The sequence below is a fragment of the Taudactylus pleione genome, unplaced genomic scaffold (genome assembly GCF_031769625.1).
Source record: "Taudactylus pleione unplaced genomic scaffold, aTauple2 ptg000136l, whole genome shotgun sequence".
Classification (NCBI taxonomy): Eukaryota; Metazoa; Chordata; class Amphibia; order Anura; family Myobatrachidae; genus Taudactylus; species Taudactylus pleione.
Genome location: NW_028284538.1, coordinates 6,112,361 through 6,129,335, shown reverse-complemented (window position 1 = coordinate 6,129,335; position 16,975 = coordinate 6,112,361). Strand labels below are relative to the sequence as shown.

General features: G+C 43.1%; 1 protein-coding gene across 1 annotated transcript in view; it reads right to left on the bottom strand.

The window, feature by feature from the left end:
• Window positions 1-762: 762 nt before the first annotated feature.
• Window positions 763-16,975, bottom strand: part of LOC148522941 (membrane-spanning 4-domains subfamily A member 4D-like) — a 67,355-nt gene continuing 51,142 nt past the window's right edge. Inside the window, exons 6-7 of the mRNA XM_088473580.1 lie at window positions 6,766-6,910; window positions 763-879 (exon numbers count right to left, since the gene is read on the bottom strand). Of these exons, the coding sequence (XP_088329706.1) occupies window positions 763-879; window positions 6,766-6,910 (262 nt within the window). The remainder of the gene's footprint in view (window positions 880-6,765; window positions 6,911-16,975) is intronic.

Genomic DNA, 16,975 nt, shown 5'->3' with positions numbered 1-16,975 from the left:
ACATGGTATACATCAACACTTTGATTCTTTAAATGTAATGCTGTGTGTTTATTTAGGAATTATAATAACAAACATAGAGGTCTATTTACTAAGCAGTGTTAGGAGACAGAGTGAAAAGTGATAAGGTGCCAGCCAATCAGCTCCTAACTGTCATCTCACTGGCTGTTTGAAAAATGACAGTTGGGAGCTGATTGGCTGGCACCTTATCACTTTTCACTCTGTCTCCTGACACTGCTTAGTAAATAGACCCCATAATGCCATATGAGTTGGGTACTATGAAGAAGTCAGTATAGTGTATTGTCACAGTTCCCAGCAGGATTAATATGTTTCATCTATCTAGGGAGACCTTTTTCAAGGCCCTGTTTCTCTTTTGTTCCTTCGTATTTTTGTAGGGTGTCTGACAAATACCTATTGGACACTGCTGCTTACTATTTTATATAGTATCACCTAATGGTGATTTACAATTTTATCTTAATGCCAGATAATAGTCCTTCTGGGCCCACCACTAGAGTCTAAATTATTTCTTGTGTTCCTGTTTGTATATATGACAAAACACTTGAATTCTCTTTAGCTACTTGGAAGAAGTTAATATTTACATTTGGACTTAGTTGTCTGCGAGAATCCCAGGGTAATTCAGGAGACATTGGTTCTTAGTGAATTGATACAGCAGGCTGTATTCTCACTTTTACACAAAAAAAACTGCCTTCACTGTGCATACATACAGGGAACCTTTACAGTATGGTAAAGAAATATGACATAACATTAATACATATCATTGACATATTGGATGGAAGCTGATGGTGATGGTGGCAATGGATATGTTGCTCGAACTCTGGGAGGGTTCTTAGAAACCGCAGTATCATTCTGCATCACAAACACCTGCAAGGACAGACAGTCAAGAACAACAATAAGCATACATAAAAACATTAAAGATAACATCTTAATTAAAAATAAACTTTGTGTTCATCAAATTCAATTTAGCTTATACCATTAAAGAATTACTTTACATATGTAGGCATTATATTTTCCAGTCTCAATGAGGGTTGTTTTAATTAGACAAGTGCAGGTCCGGTTCTCAGAGAATGGACAACAAACAAATTTAGGGGTTTCAAGCCAAACCAAGTCAGAGTTTTGAATCACTTTGGGGTACCGAGTTGAACCAAGTCTTGGTTCGGATATTCCGCGGTTCTGAACTCAGATTTAAAAACTGAACTCGGGTTTTGGATTGCATGATGAGCTAACAGGTCAGTTTTGGATTGCATGATGAGCTAACAGGTCAGTTTTGGATTGCATGATGAGCTAACAGGTCAGTTTTGGATTGCATGCTAACAGGCCAAAATGATGTACTTTTAGCTGTTTTTTTTAATTTACAAACAGATCCAAAGCAAAAACACATGAGGGTGGTTTTGCTAAACCAAAACACAAAGATTAATCTGGATGAAAAAAAAACATGGGGGTCCGCATACATCTCTATTTTTAATACATTTTTATTGCCCTTTTTAATCTTCAAAACAAAATTAGAAGTGCAATAAAGTATAAAAGCATGTCACAGTGTACAATGCTTCATTGAAATCATGATAATCAAATAAACAGGTATTTAAATTGAAGTAGACAAGCAAATCAGATCAGAAGTGGCAGTTAAAAATTTAAAAAATCATGTAATTTGGACCTGTTTTTGTTCCTAATGTATTAACAACATCAGTAACATTCATTTCCAGTCAATTTTGAAAACCTAACAGCTCACAATTTTATTTTCACTAATATAGCCCAAGCTAAGCCACAGACAACTTGCACAAACACATGGCAGTTTAAAAGAATATAGCCCATCTACAGTATGAAATATAGTGGCAGATAGGATGGTAGTTTAATAAATTACATGATCTTAAAGAATGTTTTTACTAATCAAGAAATAGATGAGATGCCTGAGGCCAGCACAGGTAAATAGAGATAAAGTATTAGTGGAAGCCAGGTAAAGCATTGATTGATTGATTATTAACAGTACTATTATCTATAAAGATAATTAAATCCAAGACATGAAACATACTCTCAATTACATTGTTAAAATGGAAACTGAATCCAAACAGCAAATCACTAGTCTCTTGACAATACAAGAGATTCAAGGCAGAGTAGAAGCCTAGTCAAAGTCGATAATTATTATTTATATAATTATATGATTTGTTGATGCTACACTGTATCTGTGTAGAAACTGCAGGAAATGGAGCCTATATGTTTGGATAAAAAGCTGGTAAAAGAAGGCCTTGCAAGTTACAAAAGAACTTGAACAACCCAATGAAGAACAGTAATATATGCTGCCTGTCAAAAGCACAAAATCTTAGCAAGGCCCATAATGAAAAGTTTTGCACATTGGAAATATTAGCTCATCCCCACTGGAATCTACCACTACATAAGTCTCTGTACTTTGCTGCACTCTGCTACATGTAATTGCTGAATACCAAAAATGCTAAGCATGTCCTGCACACACCTGTCAGTTTTTAAGACATTCTGAACCACCAAATTAATTGTGTGTACAAAACATAGTATGTGTTCAAAATCACCCAGTTGCAGTGATGTGCGATAAGGTAAGGCAGGCAAGCAGAGCCTTTCTTGTCATACTTACAGTAAGTATACTCCAAAATTTTGACTATAAAATTATCCTATGTCATGCCATCATTAAAGCATCCTGAGACCATTCATGTGTGGGGTTGCTTCTCAGCCAAGAGAGTGTGCTCACTCACAATTTTGTCTAAGAACACAGCCATGAATAAAGAATGGTACCAAAACATCCTCCAAGGTCAACTTCTCCCAACCATCCAAGAACAGTTTGGTGATGAACAATGCCTTTTCCAGCATGATGGAGCATCTTGCCATAAGGCAAAAGTGATAACTAAGTGGCTCGAGGAACAAAACATCAAAATTTTGGGTCCATGGCCAGGAAACTCCACAGTCCTTAATCCCATTGAGAACCTGTGGTCAATCCTATATATATATATATATATATATATATATATATATATTCTGACAACTTGGGGTAATTAGCCTGGTAGATTGGTGTCAGTGGTGCAATGATTAGGTGCAGAATTAGAGTCCACACGTGGCATTCCAGTGAAATAAACAAAAATGGTGCTTTACTTCCAGCATGGAAACCAGTAAACAGAAATAAAATAATAAACAACCTTACCCTTTCTTAGGGCACTAGCTCACTTCTTGAACCCTCTCTGTAGAAGCAGCTTATATGCATGAAAGTCTTTCACAGTCTCTGAGATTTGTGGTCCTTCCTGCCACATGCAGGACTGGACACTAGCCTCCTGGCCTGGTATAGCTTTCTCAGCTTGTTGGCTGCCGCCTCTCACAAGGACAGTGTCAGAGGTATATGGATCTGCCTGCCTCCATGCAGGTATGATCCTGACCACATGGTCTGCTTCACTCACACTGCAGCCCCACCTGGACTGTCTGACTGTGTCCACCAGCAGCCTTACCTGAGCTCTGGTCATATGGCAGCCATTACACATCTTTTGTACTCTGTGTGGGTGGATCTCTCCTGCCTCACACATAATCTGCTGCTCAACAGCACCATCTCTCGTGATACTGCCACAATATATATAGATATATATAAACAAATCAAAATACCGGCACTCCACTGTAACAGGTAAGCAAAATGCCCAGGTGACCTCCTAAAGGTTAATGAATAACCTTATGCAGACAACAGAAAGGGGTACAATTGCAGCACTCACAGGTCCTTTAAGAGAAGAATCCTTGTTCAACGTTTCGGTCACATAGACCTTTATCAAAAGGTATCAAGAGATACAGGTCTATGTGACCGAAACATTGAACAAGGATTGACACAGCTTGTCAGAGTGATTATTCTCTTAAAGGACCCGTGAGTGCCACCACTGTACCCCTTTCTGTTGTATATATATATATATATATATATATATTTTTTTTTTTATTAACATCCCAGCACAGACTTGGAGTTGCTGTTTCAGTAAATGGAATTGAGATGCAATTTTGTAGTGGGTTTTAAACTCCAGTGGTTTAGTGGCGGTTTGATGTCGGTTTCTAAATAACACCAAAACCACTGACTAGTAATTTTAGCCCTAGCCCTGTTCTATTCTATTCTAAAATGTGTTTTGACAGTGGGTTTGCAGCAGTTTTGGCCTTAGCAAATCTGCAGATAACAAAATCGCCACCATAATGCCACCAAACCACCGGGGTTTGGAACCTGCCGCATAGTAAATTTTGCCCTTTCTGAGATTCAAGCTTTGCAGGAAGACCTGAGTTGGGACTTGGGGGTCTCTTTACTAAGCCTTGGATGGAGAAAAAGTGAACAGGGATAAAGCACCAGCCAATCAGCTCCTAACTGCCATGTCACAGGCTGTGTTGGAAAAATGACAGAGGAGTTGCTGGGATGGTACTTTATCTTCATCCACTTTATCTTCATCCAAGGCTTAGTAAATAGACCCCTTGGTTCCACTTCTATTGCCCAAGCTCTGGTATGTTCAATTTCATGGAAAGCCAAACTGCACTTCTCCAGAACAAAGTAGTGAATCTGTGGGTAGAACTTTCTGGAGCATCACATGGGCATTTCAAAATATACACCCACAGCTTGGCGAGTCGCTCTTCAAGAGCGTCCGGCTCTGAATCAGGCCCTATGTTCTTAGTTTGAGTTCTGGCTGGCTGCCTAGCCACTTCATATTCCAGTTGTATATTTTGCATAGGGTAAATTGGACTCTAACACTACTGAGGAGATTGGGTCAACTGTCATCCACATTCTACCTGAAGTATGGTGCTGTATTGTTCTCCCGCATACTCATTCACTCTCTCGCTCTTCTTCTCCATCTATATTATATTTTCATACCACCTGTTTTTCTAGATATTGGACCCATAAAGTTCAATTTATTTATGTCAGTACTTTCTTTTGAGTAACAAGCTGTGTGAATTTAAGCATCTACTTTGTTTTGGTTGTGGATACCTAACTATGCTGTGCACCCACTTTGTGTTTGGTTTTCCTGGGATGAATACATTTTGAAGGAGGAACTGTACTTAACATATATGTAGCTTGGAAGCTTAAGATTTCTAATTAATTGTGGTTATCATATACCCATATACCTGTATATCAACAATGTTATAATTAAATAGTATTGTCAATACAGTATGTAAACTATTGCATACAGTGTATATATATATATATATATATATATATATATATATACTGTGCTATTGTTGTGCCAGTGAATCTTGATGTATGTAGGACTTACTACTTGGATGTTTTGAGAACAGATAGCCAATCATCATTCTTCAATATGGCTAAAATAATCAGTGACCGCTGGCTAGTTCTACTCGTGCCATCATGCTGCAACAACAGTCATGGGTTATCAGGGCATGTTGACAATTATAGTGCCACAAATGTATGCACTACAGTTTCACAATATGGGCTTAATTCAAAAATACTGCAGGACTTGCGGAATTTTGTTGGCAGCTGCGTACAAAAATCCACAGGACTAGGATGAGATCGGGCCAAGAGGGGGGTGAGTTGCCGTTGCAACAGCATAAAATCTCCGGAAATGATTGGATACGGAAATCACCCACCTCATGGCCCGATCTCATCCTAGACCCATGGATTTTTGTACGCAGCTGCAAACAACATTCCACAAATCCTGCAGTATTGTTAGTATGAAATATAGCTGCACTTATTTGCAGGTGCAACATAATTGACTTAAGCTACTTCACCACGGTACACAGAAGCCAGGAGTACCAGTGCTGAACATCACTGGGCCAGTCACAAGAACATCTGACCTGATAATGAATAGCTCTGGGCTCTTATACACAGTTGGGTAAACTGAATGTGTGCCACCTCCTCTATTACTGGTCAGTTTGGCCTAAACCATACACCAGGGGCGTCTGTAGAGAGGAGGAGGCCCATGTGCATCCCCCGTCACGGGCCCCCTCCTCTCACTCCGGTGTCCAGCAGCCTACTGACGTGGCTGGCCGGACACCACAGAATCAATTGACTCACAGGGGAAATGGCGTGGCGGCCATTTTCCCGGCAATCATCTCACAGCGTATCCCCAAAATTCCAGAAAAATGGCCGCGGCGGCCATTTTCCAGCATCTGAACAGTGCTGGGAGACCCGACATGGGACTTCAGAGAGGTAAGTATGACAAATTATGGGTGCAGGGTGTGCGGTGCGGGCCATCCTGGACCCGGGGGCCCGTGTGCACGGCACAGCCTGTACCCATTATAGATACGCCCCTGCCATACACTCCAAAGCAGAGGATAATCAATCTAAATCCTGCAGTATTTCAGTGAAAACCTTTGGTGATGCGTAGCAAATAGTCAACTGCTTGTAGTGGTAAAAGTGAATACAGTAGGACCCAAAAAACATTACAGAAGATGAATTCATGTAACATGGGATAGAAAGAAAAAAAAGTATATCATAACAAATTTACAATACAATAAAAGGTTTGGTACTTGTTAAGATCTTCTACACACAATGTCATGAATTTCTCAGGTTGTTAAGAGGCACCCTGCAGGCCAAATACAGGTGCCACAGGGTAGCAATGGTGCTGCTCCCTAGGCCATACTTCATGGGTAATGGCACCACTCTCATACCCCCATTTATGGTCCTGAGAAACACCATAAGATCTTCTACATGGATTGTGATGAATTGTTCATGTTAAGCCAGGTATCAGCAGCACACAATGGTTATACAGCTTAGTGCTATTTTTATGCTATTTTATGCTACTATAAAACACATCTTTCCCTTACCTGGGTTACATTAGATGGTATGTGTGATAGGGAACGACATCCAAAGATGGAGACAGAAAGTGTCACACAGAACAGCAGCAGATTTATCATTAGGATAAGAAATGTAACACTATATCCTTTAATCTGTGAATACAAAATAAAAGTGCTCAACGTTTATTTTAATGTGTACTGTAGGCCTGATTCAGAGACAGACGCTAATGCGATTACAACTGTGTTTTCGTACGCAACGCAGTTGAAAAATATGCTAATATTTGCAAAGATCACCCTAGAATAAAGATGCACACTACTGCCTTCTCACCTGCGTGCGACTACGCATACCTGCGTAAACATCGTTAACATCGTAGTTCACCGGCGGCCATTTTCCCTTGCGGCAGGTCTGACCTGCCACAGGCCAGGGAGCTCTTCTGCCACGCAGAGCTGCATATGCAATTGTAGTGGCTAATTTATTCACGCCCACGTAACGGCGTTCAAACGGCCAGGCATGCCTACATTTTGCTAACCACCCCGTCTCCACCCCAAATGGTAATTTCTTGTCAATCAATCTGCAATGGGCCTCTGTGATCTTTGTGAACACACAGCGACCGCACTGCTGCCTTCGCGCACGCACACTGCGATGCATATGCATGCGCAATGGCAAACGATCGCTCGATATGCGTGCAATTTGCAATTGCGTTCATCTCTGAATCAGGCCCTGTATTTATCAGAAATGCTTATTGGTAAAACTATAATCTATGTATAAAAATAGACTTATCTGTGTTGTGTGCTTGTATTATTACTGGGGATGGTATGTGCCACCACAGACAGTATACCAGTTGGTCACAAACTAGAGATGAGCAGTTCGGATTTGACTCAGTTTGCTTGCATCTGAAAACACAACATCATCTTTCCGCCATGGCAGATCCAAGACGTCCATAAAAGATGACGATTTGCCTCGTTTTCAGATCAGAACTTGTGATAAGTTGGTGGAAAGAAACGAGTCAAATCTGAACCTCTTATCTCTGTCTCAAACCTATTCTTTATTATCACCCAAGACACTTGGTGGCTAGTAGGAGATGTCAGATGAATTGAGGATGTTCCATGTTACTCTAAGTGTTTATTATCTATAGATGTGCAGTTTGGTTTTCCTAAAAAATGAACACACCCCAAACTTAGGTGCTCCAATTTGAATCAAGTCCAAGGTTGAATCACTTTGGGGTCCCTGCTTGTGTCTGCTATCAGTTCGAATCTCAGATTTAAAAACTGAACTGGAATTTGGATTGCATGTAAACAGGTCCAATTTACATGATTTTAACTTTTTTTATTGATTCTTTTTGTTCAATTTGTATCGATTTTAAAGGTATCCAAAACCAAACTAAAACTAAGGCCCTCATTCAGAGCCGTACGCTCTGAGCAGAGCGCACGCTCTGAATGAGGGCCGCCCTCCATAATTATGGAGCGTACTCCTGGACGCTTGTATAGCTGTGGGTCACCACCCACAGCCTATACGAGCGTGCAGTTTGATGGCCGCGATGGTCTTGACCATCGCGACCATCGCCACTGCGAGCCGGAGCCTGCGGTTGAGTTTTTCAACCGCAAGGCCCGGAGTGATTTTGGCTCTATCAGAGCCAAAATCATTCCCACTGACATCACTAGTGATGCCAGTGGGCCGGCTTTTGATGGTAGGCGTTCCCTTGGGAACGCCCCCGTCAGGGAGGCACGCCCCCGGCACGCCCACCAAAGGGGGCGTGCTGTCAATCAACATTGACAGCACGCCCCCTTTGATCAGACACAACGAGCGAAGGAAAGTCCTTCACTCATCGCGTCTGGCGCATGCGCACGACGGACCTCCCGCCGTCATGCGCATGCGCAGTGCACAACATCGACCCACTTGCGAGCGGACAGCCGCTTGCGAGTGGGTCTGAATCAGGCCCAAAATCTGAACCAAAACACTGGAGTGTTGTTTTGCCAAAACCAATGATGAATTAGAACCAAAACCAAAACATGAGGGTCCGTGCACATCTCTAGTATTATCATGTAGTTTAAGACCACCAGAACAGAGACGCCTTGCCAGGGCTGGTGGCTTACCATAGGTTTGTAAATGTATTTAACTGAGATCTCTGCATTTCTATTATTATGTGGGATGTATGTCTCTCTTGCTGGTCCAATTCAGTGTGCTGGGGGAAATTGTTCTGGTTTTTCTTGTCAGGATTATTTCATGTGACTGGTCCTAACATAAATCTTCTCTTTTCTTCAAATTGTGACCTCTGTATTCCAAAGTAGCTGGAGTAGTCAGTCTTTAAAACTTTTTGAGATATGTTGGATGACGAATGTTCTTTTTGTACTTTTATAAAGATTGTTCTATTGAAAGAGACAATGATCATAATGCTTTGTACTGTAGTGAGTTAAAAAATAAAAAAGATTTGCAGTACTTCATGTAGAAAAACCAGTAAACAGGACTGAGCTGTCGGTTGGAAAATATTTGTAACACTAAATAAATGAAAAATAATAAAAAAAATAATACAATAAAATAGAATATTGCTTGATTGAAATAGGAATAAGGCTTCTCTCTAGTTACTGTATATAACATTTAATCAACCAAAAAAGCACATACAATAGATTGTAACACATTCCAATTGAAACAATTGTAAGATGAGACGAGAGCTGCATAAGCTTAAGGATATATGAGTCCTTGGTCAAGTGTTGCTAGGTAGAGTAGTTTGGGGGGTTTATTTGGTTGGTTGATTTCTGACCATGTGTGAGCTCGTGGGAGTGGCTATATGTGAGCTTTTTAAGGCTGGTGTACGCCCAGCAACTTCCTTTCTGGATGGTGTTTGTCCCTCGGAGCCATCCTGGACAGTGACTGGTGACATTTATTCTGTTTCTTTATTTATTCTGTTTATTTTCTCCTTGTCTGTGTATTCCCTGTTCTTCCCTTTCACTTTCACTTTCTGTGTTTATTCTTTCTATCTTGCTTTCTCCTTGCCTCATTTTCTCCTTCACTTCTCCCCCCTCATGCCCCACCCTAAGCGCTCTGCTCCCCTTATACATTGATCTATATATCACCCCTTTGCAGCCCCTGGCAGTATTCCTCCTCCACCCCAGCCTACCTGCTTTCCTTTACAACCTGGAGTTCCCCTCTCGCCTGTAGCCCGGCCATGCCCCCCACCAGGCGACCATCCTTTTCAGGTCCTTGCCGGGCGAGCAGTCCCCATCTCCTGCGGGGATAATGCTTGTCCCGGCACCTTCACCACCCCCCCCTGACTATTTTACCCTGTTGGCATGGTGCGGGCTCCACTTGCAGTGCTCTGCCGGAGGTGCCTGCGCCAGGTGGCAGGTTAAGATTCTTGCCGTAGCTATCATGATTGGCTCAGTGGTTTTTCCGACCTGCTACCTCAAAACTAGCCCTTTGGCGCACCGCCATTTAAATATAGTCACTTGGTGCATGATATTTTCATTAGTCCAAGGGTTTTGTATGGAGAGATTATTACGAGCAGTTTCGTAGAGGCAGGACGGTCAGCTTGTTATACCACTGGGGTCGTACGGTTGTAGAGGTTTGGTTAGCGGTCACACAGGAGGCTAAGTTGCCTGTGGATAGGGTGCAGGGAACGGAGCCTAACCTTTCTTCTAGTACGGGCACGGCCGTGCTTGCCAAGGGGAAGTGTTTTGCTTATAACGATTCTCTGTATTCTAGGGTAGCTGGGTGTTGTTTTTTCGCTATTCCACCACATTTGTAATGGCGGTCATCCTGCCAAAGATTGTAAGTCCGGATCAAATTGCAGTTTAGGGGGCAGGAGTTATGTTCCCCGAGTTGACAAATAAGGCCTATTCTCCGGTGGTGTTAGATGATTTGTCTAATGGTTGGGCTGGTATCCTTTGCGGGAAGATGCACGATTTTTTGCCGGAGGGTTTTGGTGTGGGTTTACAGTTACCTATAGCTGGCACATTGCATATGGTCACCCTCCATCCCTCAGAATTTGCATCCGGACAGAGAGCTCTACCATGTGGAATGACAGAAAGTCTTTGCTTAGTGGCTTTGGGCCATAGGTCTGAGCCTTTTCTCCCTTTTCAAGACTTGTGCATTTCCCATCCCGGTGTTGTGCCCGAGACAGTCCAAGGCCAATCTCGTTTATCCAGCATTTGTCGTGTCCTCATGGTGGCTCATTCTGCCTGATACGGTACCAGTTATTTGATAGGCGCTCGCTATGACAAAGGGTTTGCTCCTGGGGTTTTTAGGGCAAAATTTGGTTGTTGAATTTGCTGTTTGCCTGCTGCTTTTGCACCCTGGGTCCCTACATTTTATGGTTTTTTCAGTTAGATGGCCAATTTTTGTTGTCAGCTGCCTCCCCATGGGCTGTGCTATCTTGTGTGCGTATTTTGAACAGTGTAGCTCTTCCTTGCATTGGTGTATCTAGGCCCATCAGATGGCATAATTTGTGGGGTGCTCAGAGTGCCGGTTGCCTTTGGCAAAACGGAAGGCCCGACTTCCTGCTTGTCTTACCTTGGAATTGCAGTGGATACAGTTAATGGGTGCTGCTGGTTGCCAACTGATACGGAGCAGCGTTGCTAGTGCAGATTCAGTGTTTGGCTTCCTGATGGTTTAAATTGCGTCAGGGCTGTCGGTCCTAAGTTGCGTTTAATTTTGCTTGCTGTACCATTCCGATGGGGCGGGGGTTTCCCCATAAGCGTGCTATTGCAGGGGTCTCCAACCCACATTTCAGTGCCCACCTATTCAGGGAAATTTTTAGTTGATTTACGGGGGTGTGCTTCAATTTTGTTTGATTTTAATTTGGAGTTGATTGGCCCTTGTAGCCGGTTGTTCACCGATGCTGCTGGTTCAACTGACTTCAGAGTGTTCTTTAGTTTATTTGTGGGCTGATAGGTTGTCTGACATGAATATAATTTTTGGTGTGACAGCCTGGGAGTGGTGCACACTATTAATAATCAGCGTTCCTCTTCCACTATGGTGCTGCGTCTGTTGAGGTCCTTGGTTTTGAAGTGTTTGCAGTCGATTATTGTTTTACGGCGCGACACATGCCGGGTATTGAGAATGGGATAGTGGATTCCCTATACCATTTTCATTTTAATAGGTTTCGGATTGGAATGACTTGTGTTTGACAGATTGTCGAGCCAGTCTAGTTGGTCTGGCCTGGAGGTTCCATGCTCCGCCTACTTTGTGGGGTTTATGAGGCAGCATGGTACGACTGCGAGACTTATCAGGTTAGGTTTCCTTCTGCGGGTAAGTCTTTGGATCAGCACTTGGTTAAGTTTGGATGGTGCCGTTATCAGAGGGGCCGATCTAAGCCAGCCATGGCTTTCGCCCTCGTGGGTATTGATTTTTCTCTCGCCTTCATGGCAGTCACCACCCCCACAGAGTTGTTTTGTGCTGTCTAAGCCCCTTAAGGGTTGGACTGTAGACAGCTCCATTGTAGGTGATTTTTGCCGCCCAGTTGATGTGGCACTGCTGCTGCGTCTGTTAGGGGTGGTTTCATTGATTGCTTCTTCTGACTTTGAATCTGCTTTGTTCCAATTAACTTTGTGCTGGCTTTCTTTGGAGCATTTTGGATTAGCGAGCTTGTGGCATCTGGTAGGAGTTCTGCTGACTCCGGTCTATTACTTAAGCATGTGATACTTTAGGCTGGGGCTGTCCTGTGCAAAATTACCCCTTTTTAAAACTGATCAGTTAGGCATTGGGTTACCATCAAGCCTCATCCTAATACTGAGATTGCCCTTTGCGCTTGGCTGGTTTATATGCGGGTCTGTGTCCATCAGTTGGCCCGCAATGGTAATTGCATGTGGACTCCTCCCCCTTGACTAGTTCCAGTTTGCTGCTGTGTCTAAGCGCTGTTTGGGGCAGTTGGGTTTGGAGGTTGCACAGTATGATACTCACGCTACTTGCGCGAAGGCCAGCAGGATTTTTGAATTTTTCCTCCAAAAGGGCCTCAATTCAATTGGCTTCTTATTCACGGCTCATGGGAGGTTTTTTGGATTTTCTCCTTCGCTTGGCTGTTGCTACTAACTCCTTGGTTACCATTCTATCCTTTTTCTTTTATAGGTTTTGATTACTGCCGTTTTAGTCTGTTTATTCTTCTACAGCTTTGTCCGTGTCTTCTGAGTGAGTGTGGCTTGGGGCCATTCATTTATTTATTGGGCTGAGAAGCATGGGATGGCAAGAAGGGCATCCCTGTTATTAGGTGGTCATCAGGTTCAGTGGTTTGGGTCCGAGGTGTGCATTGGTCGGCTCTTTTGGACCTTCTGTTTCTTCATGAGAAGTGCTGTGTGCGCCCATCATGGTTGGTGATTCACCATGGAGGCAATGATATTGAAAAGTTAGAGGATATTCTTGCGGATGAAGGCTGACATGGATGCCCTATGGTCGCGGTGGCCTGGGGTGTGCTTGGTGTGGTTGAAAATTGTCCTTCACCATGTGTGGAGGGTTTCTAGAGACATTTTGGCCTTGGCTAAGGCTCACAGAAAGATTAATAAGGCTGTTTCTCATTTTGTCTCCGGGGCTGGTGGTTTGGTGGTGTGGCACCCAAGTTTGCAGCTGGAACAGGCTCAACTTTCTTGCTCTGAGGGGGTATATTATCAGAGTCAAGGTAGGTGTGTTTTTGGGTGATGTTTCTTCTTTTTGGATGCAATCTGGTGTTTTGATTTGGGTGGCAGGCTGCGGCTCTTTGAACCTGGTGGTGGCACGGGAAGGTGATACAAACCAGCGGCCATGTAAGGTGTAATAAAACATTGTGGAGCACATATCCTTTGAAGGGTCATAGTATGGCCTACCTCTGCGGGTATCCATCTCTGCGGACACGCTCATACTATGCAGTATTATAGGGGGTTGTGAGTTTTCACAGCTCTGCTTACAATGGCCACAGGGGGGGGCATATCAGTCGCTCCCTCATTTTGGTTAAGTAACATATGGCTGGAGCTGAATGTTTGTAGCATCCTTCTTTTCCTCCTAAAGGTAAGTTAAAATCAGGGTCATACCTTCAATAAAAGCAAGTTATGACCACTTAACCAAAGCAGTCTGTGTCTGTGTCTTTATTTTAGTATAAATTAGCTGTAAGTTGTTATATTGTCTTTAATTGCAATAACGTTTTGGGCGCCTTACATAAAAAATGTATCAATAAAATGTATCCATTGAATTATGCTGTACAGAAAACGAGCTTATGCTGCACACTGAAATCAACCCCAATCTCATTCCAGGAACACCCTTAAAGTAGGGATATTTGAACTTCTATTAATTTAGTGCTCTTGTTACGGCTGTATATATGTTGTTAATAATAAAGGCTATTATATGGCTCACCCGCAAAAAGAGGTAAAAATCTCTGTTCTCATACACAGTCTAGAGTAACTTGCAGATATTATTAATAGTGATTGAAAAGCCAGCAGAGTGTTTCCTCAATAGGGGTGGTATACTACAGGCTGTGTGCCTGGCCTTCGATGTCTGGGGTGACCCAAAGCAGTCCAAACCTGGAGTGGGACTGCTGGAGGTACTTAGTGCACCTCTGTGCTTCCACAATTGGCACAGGTAATATGCAGTCCACATCCTGGATGTGAAGTCATGTTTAATACTTCGCAGTGGCTTGGGAAGAACAACTGGAGCTTGCAGAACAGCATGTGTATATGTATATACTGTATATACAAACTGTATATAGTAGGCTTGGCACTCAGCCTCTCTCCAATATGCTGGGTGCCCTCCACAGGAATTGTAACATATACGCAAAGCTTAAAATCGGGATTAATGAAACCTCTATTTAACTTCTTAAATTACAGAGGTTTCGCTAAACTCGATTTCAAAATATTTCTTTGGGAGTTCCGACGACCATTTGTGTACTGTATATATATTAGGGATTTCCGATATCCGAACCCCCTGAGCCCCCCCGATCTGAGCCGGGATCCAAGTCAGGCTCGGGTTTTCACGCCTGGCTCGGATCTGAAATGGAGGCAAAACATCATGATCATCCCACTGTCGGATTCTCGCAGTTTTGGATTCTATAAAAGGCCCCGCAATCGCCGCCATTTTTCATTCTGGCTGTGGAGTGTGCACAGGGAGTAAGCTGGGATTTGTGTGTTCTTTGCTGCTGATGCTGATCATAGAGGCTGGCTGGCTACTGTTGTCCAGAGCTGTGCTGCTGTTTGTCAAGGGCTGCTGTGGAGTGTGTACAGGGAGGGAGCTGGGATTTGTTGCTGCTGACGCTGACCATAGGGGCTGGCTGGCTACTGTTGTCCAGGCTGTGCTGCTGCCCCGAAAAAACAAAACAAAACACATGTATCACTGTCATCGGATTAGCTGTCACTGTCATTGGTGTTGCTGTCACTGTCACAGTCATCGCCATAGCTGTCACTGTCATCGGCGTAACTGCCACTGGTGTAGCTGTCACTGTCACTGTCATCGGCGTAACTGCCACTGGTGTAGCTGTCACTGTCACTGTCATCGGCGTAGCTGTGCAGAAAGAAAAACACCTGTCACTGTCATCGGCGTAGCTGTCACTGTCATTGGTGTAGCTATCGCTGTCACTGTCATTGGCGTCGCTGTCGCTCTCATTGTCATCGGCGTAGCTGTCACTGTCATCGGCATAGCTGTGCAGAAAAAAAACACCAGTCACTGTCATCGGTGTAGCTGTCACTGTCATTGGTGTCGTTGTCACTGTCATTGGCGTCGCTGTCGCTCTCATTGTCATCGGCGTAGCTGTCACTGTCATCGGCATAGCTGTGCAGAAAAAAAACACCGGTCACTGTCATCGGTGTAGCTGTCATCACTATCATAAAAAAACACCTGTCACTGTCACTGTCTTTGGCGCAGCTGTCACTGTCCTAAAAAAAAAAACACCTGTCACTGTCATCGGTGTAGCTGTTATTGTCACTGTCATCGGTGTAGCTGTTATTGTCACTGTCATCGGTGTAGCTGTTATTGTTACTGTCATCGGTGTAGCTGTTATTGTTACTGTCATCGGTGTAGTTGTTATTGTTACTGTCATCGGTGTAGCTGTTATTGTTACTGTCATCGGTGTAGCTGTTATTGTCACTGTCATCGGTGTAGCTGTTATTGTCACTGTCATCGGTGTAGCTGTTATTGTCACTGTCATCGGTGTAGCTGTTATTGTTACTGTCATCGGTGTAGCTGTTATTGTCACTGTCATCGGTGTAGTTGTTATTGTCACTGTCATCGGTGTAGCTGTTATTGTCACTGTCATCGGTGTAGCTGTTATTGTTACTGTCATCGGTGTAACTGTTATTGTCACTGTCATCGGTGTAGCTGTTATTGTTACTGTCATCGGTGTAGCTGTTATTGTCACTGTCATCGGTGTAGCTGTTATTGTCACTGTCATCGGTGTAGCTGTTATTGTTACTGTCATCAGTGTAGCTGTTATTGTTACTGTCATCGGTGTAGCTGTTATTGTCACTGTCATCGGTGTAGCTGTTATTGTTACTGTCATCGGTGTAGCTGTTATTGTCACTGTCATCGGTGTAGTTGTTATTGTTACTGTCATCGGTGTAGCTGTTATTGTCACTGTCATTGGTGTAGTTGTCACCGGCATACAAATGGCTGAAAAGTAAACATCGCTGATAGTGAAGGTGTTAGTTTTTTAAAAACACAACTAGATGGAGTGTGGTATAAACAGTAAATAGGATTTATTATCAAATATTAAAAATTGCAAAATCAACTGTACATGGTCTAGACATACAGAGCAGTTAAACAGACATTTGACATATGCACCTTGACTCTGAGTGTGGGTATTTCATTGATTAAATGAGTATTGGAAATGTCCTGTTCCCATATGACTCCTTAATAATGGACAATAAATGTTGGAAGCTTGGTGGTAGGTCCAAATTATTTGATAAAGCTGGGAGTTGCCCAGCGAAACGCGTTAAGTGTGGAGCACCCCTACTCTGTTGGACTTTATTGGAATACTATTCATTACACCACAGATGTTTTGAGATCCGAACCAGACTCCTGGGCATTGCTGTTCCCCTCCTTGAAAGTGGTCGGATTGCAAGTACTTAAGTCTGCAGGGAATTTTCCCCACCCCACTCCAAGGGATCTGCCAGAGCAAGATTGCTGTTCCACTCAACCACAAGGACCCTCATCATTGTGAGTTGGTATGAGACTTTACAATTTATTTGGACCTACCACCAAGCTTCCAACATTTATTGTCCATTTTTAAGGAGTCATATAGGAACAGGACATTTCCAATACTCTTTTAATCAATTAAATACCCACACTCAGAGT